The sequence below is a fragment of the Sycon ciliatum genome, chromosome 9 (assembly GCF_964019385.1).
Source record: "Sycon ciliatum chromosome 9, ocSycCili1.1, whole genome shotgun sequence".
NCBI lineage: Eukaryota > Metazoa > Porifera > Calcarea > Leucosolenida > Sycettidae > Sycon > Sycon ciliatum.
The window spans coordinates 23,734,784-23,747,360 of record NC_088651.1 but is presented as its reverse complement, the minus strand read 5'-3'; the positions used below and the strand labels follow the sequence as shown (position 1 = coordinate 23,747,360).

At 47.9% G+C, this 12,577-nt stretch overlaps 1 protein-coding gene across 1 annotated transcript; it reads right to left on the bottom strand.

Moving 5' to 3' along the window:
• Nucleotides 1-4,817: 4,817 nt before the first annotated feature.
• On the bottom strand, nucleotides 4,818-6,275 carry LOC135824365 (uncharacterized). Its single transcript, XM_065337099.1, has one exon. The coding sequence runs from the start codon at nucleotides 6,273-6,275 to the stop codon at nucleotides 4,818-4,820; it is 1,458 nt and encodes a 485-aa protein (XP_065193171.1).
• Between the last annotated feature and the right edge of the window lie 6,302 nt (nucleotides 6,276-12,577).

Here is a 12,577-nt window from a genome sequence, read left to right as displayed (position 1 = left end):
TCGACCCGTGTTACCGTGAGTGGAGGTGTGGTGTTTTTCTATCAAACCAGTTACCTACCTCACAAGTACCACGGACAGAGACACTTGGAAATACATGTGCGCAAAGTGCATGTCTGTGGTTCTCCCGATCCCAAATGCTCGTGAGTTGTCAGCTTCTCTAGAATGCCGCAGGTGCTGCCTAGTCCCATTGCCCTCCCTGACCGAAGGAAGCGAAGGACCAACTACTGATACTTACAAGACTGGGTCGACAGAAGCCACTGCTAGTGCTAAGGATCTATGGGAATGAGGCCTGATTCATATAGAACCCTAACACTATAATTATTTTACCGTTTCAATGTAGATGTGTTTCTGGATTTATTAGTGCAAGTCCTTGGAGTATTATGCCGGCAGAAAAACTGGCAGAAGTTAGTCCTACTTTTCCTGGCATGATTCATGAATGTTTGGTTTGTGGATAAAGAAGTGGAGCAGAATTCAAGGAAGTGCCTGCAATAAGGTTTGTATGGGCCTGCCATAAGGTTTGTATGGGCCTGCCATAAGGTTTGTATGGGCCTGCCAATGTCAGTGCTTTTCGAGCAAAATCTGCCAATTTTTAAGCATTACTGTAAAATCGGAAAGTCTAACGAGTCACAAAGTCTACCGTTTTAACGACCAATTTTTTATTCGCTATTTTGAAGAAACGTTATCCCGAACCCAGTGTGTGAAAATGCGCATACATCGATGCATATTCTTAGTGGCCAGGTAGCCATCGTTAAATTTTCTGCACGTTATCATGCCAAAATGACAAAAACGTTAAATATTTTGGTCTTTAGACTTTCCGGTTTTACAGTATCCGCTTAGGGCTGTCAGTGGGTCCATTGTTATAAGGTTCAATTCACGCCTGTTTTGATTATCACAATAGATTTTGAAAAGTATACAACCACATTTCCTGGAAAACTCATGACATTGGTGTACATGTATATGTACTTGTGATTACTTTATTATGCGAGGTAAACTGGCGCGTTGAAGGGACCTGCTCGGTCCGAAGAAGGTCTATGATGATATGTCTTCTTTTGAGCAGTATCTGATCCTGCTCCGCGCATCCCCCTAGTTTCTGATATCTCGAACGTGTACTTAACTATCTCGATCACCACTGCTAACGTTATTGCCCCGCTTGTTTTTCATGATCCATTGCTTCTTGCCTCCCCGGTTAAGTTCCATCTAGCTGTTTCTGGCTAGTACCAGTTCTATCGCACTTATCAATCATCCTTATTGGCGTCACGCCATCGTGGAATAAAAGAATAATATCGGTACAAGTGATTTTGGCCTTTCAACCAGGCTCATGAAGTTATGGGAAGTTATCAAAGAAATTCGGTTGTCCATTTTTAGTCAAATGAAGTACAATGTGTGCAAGAGCGGAAGGTTTTCAATCTGCTACTTCTATTCAAGTTCGTTAGCAATACCACTAAGCATAGTGGAGTCCACACATTCGCGTTACCATGCTCTGCTACACTACAGTGTCGAGACACACAGTGAAGTTAGTTAGCGACAAGAGGAAATTGGAACCAGAGCCGGCATGTCGTCATAGCCCTCGATCTCCTGATGGACTGCGCGTTTCCGCGTGTCATACGTCAGTTGAGACCTCTCATCCGGTATAGAGGTTATGCGAAAGGATCACGTGCAGGCGGCGTGTAGGCGGCCAAAGCGGCCGCGCTCCGCAGGGGTGGCAAAAGAGATGAAAAGTTCAAAAGAAGTACATGTGCCTGGAATAATTTCACGAAGGAAATTTCCTGTATCGCTGTTACGTTCCTCTTCTGTTCTTTACAAAGGACTATTGTACGAACGCTGAATCAGTGGCCATGACTTCTCCCAAGTTTTCAAAAGTGTATGACGAGTTAGATGACTCCAGCAAATGCCGGTACCGTGAAAAGCTCGAGCGCGTTGCACCAGACTCGAGTGATCCTTACCTGCCCAGAAGTATTTTTTTAGGGGAAGATAAATTTCCACTTGTGGACTATCCCGATATTTACAATTTCTTGGTCAACGCGCCCAGCCCCTACACCAAGGAGCAGCTCAAGGCCTACAAGAGCTTGGAAGGCTACAAATACCTTGTCAGTGGCTGGGTCGGCGATGTTCGTGCGTTTCCAGCGTCTGAATCTGACACATGTGACAGCAAGTTTGTCATCGCCAAAGTCCGCCATTCCCAGTCAGTTTCCGGCACCCATCTGCAACCCTGGATTGCTGCGCAAAACGACGGTAGCGTGATTTGTGCACACTGCACCTGCATGGCTGGTCTTGGTGAGTCTTGTTCTCACGTTGCTGCACTGTTGTTCAGCCTGTATTCTAGAACGCAGCTGATTCAGAACACAGGAAGCACTTCATTGCCGTGCCAATGGTCAACTCCTTCAATGAAGGAGGTGGAGTATGCCAGGATTCGTGACATAAACTTCACTGCACCCGACACTAAACAGCATGGGAGCAAGCGCCGTAGGTCGGAGGAGAGAAGGTCCCTGCTGATATTAAGCAACCCTCCAGTGCTGAGCTGGGTGAACTATATGGAAATTTATGTCAAGCCGGTAAACCGTCATTACTCTCCCTTGTTCCCGGGTTCTGCGATAGGTACGTACCTTCCAAGCCCGAGGGATATCCACCCATTTTGGATTTATTGTACGAACCAGACATGCTGGATGCTAGTTTTGGGGACCTGCTCGTTCGTTGCGAGGCAGTATTTCCAGCGGTCTGTGTTTCAGAGGAGGAAGCACGCGCTGTGGAACAGGCTACGCGGAACCAGGCAGATTCCAAGGCCTGGTTTGAATTTCGCGCCGGCCGGATCACAGCTTCAAAGTTGAAGTCTGCTGTTCGCACGGATATTAGCCAGCCCTCTGCGTCCTTAGTCCGCTCTGTGTGTTACCCTGAGGCACACAAGTTTCGTAGCAAAGCCACACAATGGGGATGTGATCACGAGCAGAAGGCAATTGACAACTATAGTGAACATGCCAGTGCAACACATCAGAAGGTTGAAGTACTGCCCAGTGGCTTTGTAATTCATCCGGACTATCCATATCTTGGCGCTACTCCCGACTCCCTTGTGCAGTGCTCCTGCTGTGGCAACGGCGTGGTGGAAGTGAAGTGCCCGTACGGGTGCCGAGACAGTAGCCTGCATGATGCTGCCGATTCAGGGAAGTTCTGTCTAGTAAAGTCCGGCGGAGCACTCCATCTTAAGCAAGACCACATGTACTACTACCAAGTACAGCTACAGATGCTGGTGTGTAAGGTGCAGTACTGTGACTTTGTTGTGTGGAATGAAGGTCAGCTGTTTGTGGAGCGTATCTGTGCAGACACAGATTTCATCCGTGAAGCGGTAGCAGGTGCCAAGAAATTCTTCCAGTGTGCTGTTCTCCCAGAGCTTGTTGGGAAATGGTTCACTAAGACGTTCTCCACTCTTCCTGCCGATGCGTCTTCAGCGGCTACATCAGCCTCGGAACCACTTGGTGCTGCCAGTACAACATCTACTGCGGATCAAGAACGCCCTCCGGAGTTTTGCTACTGCAAGTCTGTGAAGGCTGGCGAGGTACTGCGATGTTCCAACAACGATTGCAGTATTCGTTTGTTCCACATGGCTTGTTTGCAGCTGAAGAGTAAGCCAAAGCGCAAGAACTGGACCTGCCCGGAGTGTCGCAAGATTAAATCTGCCACTAAATAATGATATGCATGTACAATTACAGTGGTAGCGACTTCGGCGACAAGTTTATAGGAATGTTGGTCGCTAAGCACAATGTTCGTCAGCCTACTCAAGCTCAACTGCATGAGGGGTGAATTCCCCGAAACACTGTGTATTGAGCAGGGAGTGGTGCTTTCTTGCAGGTTTGCCGGAAGGAGGGCTCGAGGGACTTCTTCTCTGCTCTAGATGGCAGTTGTGAGTCAGTCAAGTGTCTGGATGGAAGTCGTGAGTTTGTCAAGTTTCTAAATGGCAGTCGTGAGTCAGTCAAATGTCCAGTCAAGGCGGCAGAAAAGCTCGACCTCTAGTATGGGGTGCAACCAACTTTCCATGTACATAGTCATTTTTGTCGTAGCATTTGTAAATCCAAGTCTCAAGCATTTGAGAAGTGATTATATTCATGGAGCCTGCTATTCTGGTATTTCTAGAGTTGCATTTTCAACTTGTTCTGCTGTGCCTTCCACGGTACTTGCTGTTGCACTTGCCACGTGTGTGCATACAATCGGTGGCTGGGCTTTCACAACGATTTCCGTTACCTTTCTTGTATTTCTTTGCTTGCATGTATCTCTGAAGGACCATAATGCTGATTCGTATTTGTGGGTCCCAGGACATGCGTGAAGACCACTCACTGCTTATGCATGTGAGCAGAGGAACTCCATCATTACACATCAAACACTTCGCTCTTTACGTCTCTTCCGGGTGATGTTGGCATAAGTTGAGTTGTTCTTTGGTGCTGGGCATACTACATCTGATGGTACATCGCACACTACCCAGCACCCTAAGTTGGGTTTCAGGGCTATTCATATTATATTGTGTTGTCCCTATTTGGACCACGAGTCATTATATTGATGCAACAAGAAACGCAGGCATGTCGTGAGTGATGATAGAAGCCATTATTATTACTATTATTGTAAGTCTGTTGGTGTTGCCATGACCAAGCAAGCTTGGCTAGCCAGACAAAAGAAACTAGAAACAAGCGAGGTCAATGAGGTGAACACATGCGCATGCAACTGCAGAATAGGTAAAACAGAAATATAATTGCCGGTATATCCAGACAGTCCAAAAAGCACAAGGGGTTAATAATATAGCAATCATTACAGCTGACAAAGCGGCATGATGTAATTTACTCGAAAGGTACGACGGACTCACAACAGTTGCACAGAGCACAGCAGACGGTGACAACCTTGTCAATGAATGCACATGATGTAGCTTTATCGTCATGCATGAGGAAAGCAATGGGCAAAGTGCCAGAGAGGATCGTGTATTTCTGGCGAAGCATTCCAATCACTCGCTCCACATGGATACGGACGCGTGACACTTGTCGAGCACTGTCCAATTTCAGCCTGGAGAGTTGCTTCTTCCCCTTCGTAAATGGGGGCATCACCAACTCTGCGCAGAACATGCCAACGCTGTCTTCAACAGTGAAACCACGGTCAGCCAGCACCTGGTCACCCGGATTTAGGTGACTAAGCAGACCGCAGTGCTCTGTGATGAACTTGTCTGAGGCTCTCCCGCCCCATGCATGCGAAATAAATGTAATGACACCTTGTGGCGCTACGCCAATCAAAAACTTTGCAGTGTTATGGCTTTTATAGTGAGAGTACGTTTGAGCTCTTGCCATCAGATCAGAAGGTCGTTCACAAAAAACTTCAAAGCAGTCAATAATGACAGCACAGCCCGGGAAATGCTTACGAAATTCAAGTGGCAGAGTTTTGCGTAGTTCGTCTCTTTCCGGCCATTTGACAAGTGGTCCCAGCATCACATGCATCACCCGGATCCAGCGCTGGAAAATCCGGCACACGGTCGACTGGTGAATGCCGAATCTGTACGCCAAGTCTTGGTCCCGACAATTCAGCCGAAGCTTCATGAGAACAATCAAGAACTGCTGGAAGAGAGAGAGCGTGTGGCGGTGGTGCTGTGGAACTCTCTTCCTCACGTGTTCAAATATGCCCATCATGGTCCCAAAAGACTGCAAACCAGTGTAGAAGAGCACCTTCGCGTTGTCTTTCTCAAACGACTCGATTGACAAGGTGTCACCTTGTCCTGGAGCGTGTGGCATCCGTTTGCTTTCCAGGACCAAACAGTTGTTTGTCTCCTCCAGCCGCGTCAAGTGCTCCATATCCATGTCAGTCTGCGATGAGACACTGGAGACTGCTACAGGATCAGACTCTACCTCTGCACCATAGGCACCAGGCAAATCTGCCATTGCCTCTGTGAAGTCATTCCCGGAGGCGTCCACTTTCACTGGTGTCTGCGTCTTGCTCTCCTCGAACGTCAGCTTCCGCTTCGCTCGGCGTTCATATGCCACCAAATCCCTCTCCGCTTTACGCTTTACAGGAGTCCTGACATGTTCAAAAAGTTTCGGAACGTAAGCGGGAGATAGTGGATCGTTGCTCTTCTCTGCGCCTACGAAATGGTCTGAACAGATCCTGCTACTGTCAGTTGGCTTCCAATTCTCTCGTCTCATAGCCGCAACCCATAGTTTGCGCCGCTCGTCCGCTACAGGAAACTTGTAAAACTTCACAGCCGTTCCAGGATCGGCACGATTGCTACATCCGACGGCTGCACAACTCTTCGGCATGTTCAAGGCTAAAAACTTCAGCAAGCGAGACACCAGCGGAAATCAAAATAAAAGTGAGGAACGATATGTCGACAACCAACAACAAATTTTACTTTTCCTCTCAAAGACTAGTAAAAAATAGTTCAAGCAGAAACGACTTCATTTTGCCACCCCTGCCACTCGCAGCCGCCTTGGCGCTCCTCGTGACGTCATTCGCATAACCTCTATAGATCTGCGATATCGTACAACACACCCGAACATTTCGTCTGTGTGTTCCGTGTACCCTCCCACCGTCTGGTTTGGATAAGTCTCACATTCGGCTGGTTCAAGCGGAGAGGTTGGCATCAATGCTGGCTGTAGACGGTTTGAGCGCGCGGTGGAAACGTGTCCTTTGGTTATCGCTGCTACACTCCGGGTCTGGCTTGGTACAGGATTTCCGTCAAACCAATGTCGGCGATGATCACGGGACTGGCTACGGACTACATCATCCTGATCCAAGTGGCTTGGGCAGCGGATAAGCAGCTTAGTCCTGGGACTCTGGCCTGCATTCGTGGGTGTGAGTATCGTGCTCGGAAAGGACGGAGTGGGATGCATTGCGATGGCTTGTTGTCCATGACTCAGTCGATCATCGTGCGTTAGGACGGGTAACGCAAAGGTTTTCTTGCCCTGAGGAGAGAGCTCTGGAACTCGCTGGCCTGATGTAACTTGGTGCTCCTGCCAACAACTACCTTTGAGTATCTTTCCGTTGGGTGAATGGTATTTTTCAGATAGCTGGTTAGCCTCTCCAATAGCATTGTATTCGGCTGCATGGTTGTGTGCTGCTACGACGCCTTGTGGTGGTGTGAGCACCGCGTCGCCCCGGGTTCTCAGTCGACCGCGGCATCCGCCGGTGCGCAGCCGTACGCACTGCCAGTGCGTCACGTGACCACAGGTCGTCCTGTGCTGCGTGTAGGCATAGCCGTTGAAGATGAGTTTGGGGCGACCTCGGCACGTCTCCGTCCAGTAGGGCCAGGGTTCTCCTATTTGCGTACTGCTCGCAGTCCCATTCGTATTGTTTGTACTAGGACTTATACGGGGCGAGTGCGGCAAGGGAATGGATCTTTTCGCACTGTTCACACATGTCATTGCTACTTTTGAACAGTTGGTGAATCCGATATCAGCAAATGCCTATTGCGTAAGGAGCCAGGGTCTTTCTTTCTCACGGCTACGATTGCAGATGGGGGCGAAGACGTGCTGGGTCCGTACAGCCAGTAGATGTTACAGTGCTCTACAGAAGGTATCGGTCACGTCTCTTGGCCCAGTCTCTACATAATAATTGCAAGAGACATCCCAAAACTCAATAATGCTACCATGTCATTGCCCAGAGGGTGAAAACAGCTTCTATTGGACACAACCCTGCACTTTGCGTACATGCACATGGAGGTTTGTTGCACATCTGCTTCCAATGAAGAAGTGTGGCTTATATTATGTGTAGAAGAGTGGCTCTACCTCGTCAACGGTCGCGTTACGCATGGCGTGCCACCACTGTCAGCTGCTGGTGTAGGGGAAGTGAAAGCGTCTCACCATACAGAGACTGTGTGAACACAGCACACCCTGTACATGACCATCAGAGTGGTGACACCTATCAGAGTTCGTACAGCGCATGCCACAGGCACAGGACAGATCCTGGAGGTGCAGCATGCGAACGATGGGGACTAGCACAATACCATACCGAGCGGTTGTACTATATCCTGAGTCCTGACTACTCCCAGTGCAGACAGATGCGAGCGCAAGGCAAGCGCATGCACTGGTACCGGAGGCAATAGCGTCTGCAGGCACCTTTCGCACTTCCTGCGCCTTTCAGGTGATAAAGCAATGGGTGCATTACGTCTAGACTGGAGGTATGGTATCAACACTGGTTACTTGGAGCGTCTCTATGTTACGCAGAGTGCGACAATCGGTCTGTCGGTCAACAAGTGGATGGCGAGCTCCATCTCGGCAACGCTACATCAAAGTATGGTGACCATCTGAATCCATTTGCAGTGCCACAAACATCTCGTAAACACGAGAGTATTACTGTAAAAACGAAAAGTCTAACGACCAAAAAGTTTATCGTTTTTGTAATTTTGTCATGATTACGTGCAGAAAGTTTAACGATGGTTACCTGGCCACCCATCTGTATGCACATCTTTACACATACATCTAGTGATAACGTATTTTCAAATAACGAAACATAATTGGTCGTTAAAACGTTAGACTTTGTGACTCGTTAGGCTTTCCGGTTTTACAGCAACTCCCTTCACCGTATTTTCAGGAGTGTAAACCGAACTCATAATTCACACAAGGCTAATACCACGTTGGCCAAATGAACGGTGACATGCATGGTAGATGTCGGTATTTCAGGACAAATATCTGAGTGCGGCTTACACTCCAGTAGTCTCTGTTCGGATATTTTGTCCCTTTGTTTGTTCGTTAGTCCTCATGAAAAAGTAAATTGTTCTTCTCCTATTTTGGCGCTCAATGTCATTTATCCCCTGAAACTTTATTACTGATGGACGTTTGGTTTGCATTGGTAGACTCGGTAGTCAAGAGGGCAGGGGAGGGCTGGAGGGGGGGGGGGGGGGGTAGCGGTTTTTTTTGGTGCCGATCTAGCCCCACAGAGCATATTCCAGGAGCATGCTAACTAGTTCAGTTCCTTTCCTCCATAAATGCGATTCGTCTATTCGCCTTGATATCATTCTAAGCTCTCCTTCATATCATTGTGCCTAATCCCCGCTTACATTGCGAATTAAAATACACCAACCAACCATTTGAGCAGATCCGTATACACCGTCGCACTAGGGGAAGAGAGAGAGAAAGTGTGTGTGTGTTTGTGTGTGTGTGTGTGTGAGAGAGAGAGAGAGAGAGAGAGAGAGAGAGAGAGAGAGACAGACAGACAGACAGACAAACAGACACAGAGAGAGAGAGAGAGAGAGAGAGAGAGAGAGAGAGAGAGAGAGAGAGAGAGAGAGAGAGAGAGAGAGACAGAGAGACAGAGAGAGACAGAGAGAGAGAGAGAGTGTGTGTGTGTGAGAGAGAGAGAGAGAGAGAGAGAGAGAGAGAGAGAGAGAGAGAGAGAGAGAGAGAGAGAGAGAGAGAGAGAGAGAGAGAGAGAGGAGAGCCCACGCGCGAGAGAGAGACAGAGAGAGACACACAAGGACAAAGAGAGAGAAAGAGAGACATAGACCGGGAGAAGGAGAGAGGTAGAGGTAGAGAGAGAGAGAGAGAGAGAGAGAGAGAGAGAGAGAGTGAGTGAGTGAGTGATAGAAACAAAGGGCAGACAGCCGCTGGAAACGAACCTTCTATGATATGAAATATTATGAGAATGACGTGTCGTATAGTACGAAGAGATAGTGCATACAGTCCGTCTCACTTCGTCACTCCCCTCTTTTTTTGCTTATCACAGGTAAACATGAGCCTTCCAAGTTGGCTGATGGTCGTTTCGCGTTCTCGAAGTGAGCTTTGTCCATCCTTTGCCGTGGCGGTTCGTCTTTCGTTACCATCGTGTCCAAACTAACATTCTTAGTTCGCACTGGGGATTGGTTTGTTTTCATCTTGAGTGTGCTCACCTTTCGTTTTCTCATGTTCACATGTATTTCATAACTTAGAGCGTTCCAGTTTGGAATGCCTTTCAGGTGGTTTGCGCATTCGAAACGTGATAGCGCATCCCATCTGCTCGTTCAATGTCAGCACTACATCAGCCCGTATTTTGCTAGCTGTTGCACCTTCTGGCCTAACAGTGTCTCGCCTATAACCGTCACTGTTGCATGAACTACGAATAAAACGTAACACTTTGGTCCTTTCTTTCAATAGGAAACCCTGTGGCAATGTCCCATATTCCTCCAAATCAGTGTGACATAAATGTGTGATGCGTGCGAGGCGACTGAAGAGTGAGAGATGCTGAGCGTTCCAACAGAGTTGTGTTATTGCAAGCGCGCTTTGCTGGAACATGGCACGCAGCGCTAGATGTGGTGACAACATGGCACAAACACTCTTGAAAGTTAATGTGACACGTACATTAACCTTTATGATACAAACGGACGCAAACTCACACACACATATACACACACACATACATATACACACACACACATACACACACACACACCTCAGACCTCAGACTTGCCCATGGCGGAAGCGATGATAGCGAACAGGTATGTTAGACATAGCAACTTGTGCTGGGATTACACCATTCAACAGCTTGCAAGGCTGATGAATTGACCGCCAATAATTTTAGCCTGGTATCCACTACACAGCTGATTGAAGTAGCTTTTTCACACACACAGACACACACACACACACACACACACACACACACAAGAACACACACACACACACACACAAACACACGCGTTCACACGTACACAAGCAAGCATATGAACACACCTGCGAAATGGATTGTCGACAAGCACATGTAGATTGCTGTGGGTCTGGCCCTTTGATACGTTCTCACCAGGGAGTAGTGCATTAACGAATTGTACCACTCCCTGGTTCTCACAACCTTTTCTCGCATAAATATACACATAGAGAATAGAGGTCAATGACTTGTCAGTTTGAGCACTCTGGCAAGGTACATTCGAGCCTGGTTTAAATCTGGCTTTGGGAATTGTTTTCATTGCTGTCAGCTTCGGGCTCATTTTCTCTGTGCCGCGCTGAGTCCACAAAGGACGAAACATGTTTGTCCGCAGATTATATATTTTAAATAGAAAATATACAAAGAGGATAGACTAGGATAGCGACCCAAGAATTCTTTATAGTAAAGAAAAGGAGCCAAGAACTACAAGTTACGCTATAAAGTCCACTAACACCACAAGGCACTTGATCATCTTCTAATGCGATAATATTGCAGGACACTGACCGACATTATCACGTTCCACAATTAGCTGGCTATCAACTCTAGCACGTCTTGGATGCGCACTGCAACAGCCTTCCAGGTTCTAAGTTATAATTATGATGCCGTAGCCTAGGAGAGGAAGGTGAGCATAAACAAGACAAGCACAGGCTGAAAGTCTGAGCTGTGAAGCCCTCCTATGTTATCATATCATAACACAAAACCTTCCTAGCTGGAAGGCTGTTGGAGTGGCCATCCGAGACGTGCTAGAACTGATATCCAGTTAGTTGTAGAACGTCAGTACCGTGTGTAAGTGCCGTGCAATGTTATCACATGTGCTGATTGTCAAGTAACTGGTGGTGTTAGCGGACTGTAGAGCGTAGGTGGTAACATGCACCGAAAAGTACATTTTGTCACATGCCTCACAGCTACCTTTGTATACATTTTCATACCTAGGTGTGCCAGTCTCCCTATGTAAGGTTTTGCAAAAGTCGGCAGGTATGTAACACTAACACGTACCTCGCGTCATCCGGGCGTAATATTCGCACTTACAGCATGGGCAAGTGGCCAGGAGTTTCTCAGAATGTCCTCAACATAAGAAGATCATTGTTGAAGTCAAGTTTTCACATCATAATAATCATTGTTGAAGTTGAGTTTTCGTCAACATAGTCTGTGTGTTTTCTGTCTGGAGCAAACCGAACGACCTGGAGTTCGCTTGTGGATATCGGATAACCAGTTCTTCAATTTGTTCGTTTCCTGTGCTTTCGTAAAAGACAGTGATACCGGATCTGCTCAGAGCAAACTCGGTCATGGTTGGAACCAAGAGAGCTGCGCCTGGCGACAAGAAAAAGAAAAAGTGGCCACAGAGTTTTCCGACTGAAATGGACGTGCCCGCATCAACTATCGACGAAGAAGTCAGAAAAAACGCGGAAGACCTGCTACGCCTGCTAGAGAGTTTTCCGACTGGAGTGGACGTGCCCGCATCACCTAGCGACAACGAACAGAAAAAGAGCTGTGGCACTGACGGCGACTTGACCGCTGCGTCTAGCGAAAAACAGCTGCCACAGAGTTTCCCGCATGTGGAGGACTTGGCTGCACCACCTAGTGACAGGGAACAGGAAAAGAGCTGTGGGACTGACGGTGACTTGACCGCTGCGCCTAGCGATAAACATCTCCCACAGAGTCGTCCGCATGGGGAAGACTTGTCCGCACAACCTAGCGACAACGAACAGGAAAAGAGCTGTGGAACTGAAGGCCACTTGACCGCTGCGCCTAGCGAAAAACAGCTGGTACAGAGTCGTCCGACTGGAGTGGACGTGCCCGCATCACCTAACGACAACGAACATGAAAAGAACTGTGGATTTGAAGGCGACCTGACCGCTGTGCCTAACGAACAACGGCTGGTACAGAGTTTTCCGACTGGAATGGACGTGCCCGCATCACCCAGCGGCAAAGACCAGAAAAAGAGCTGTGC

Coding starts and splice junctions, on each gene's coding strand:
- LOC135824365 (XM_065337099.1), bottom strand. CDS start 6,275: ATGCCGAAGAGTTGTGCAGCCGTCGGATGTAGCAATCGTGCCGATCCT.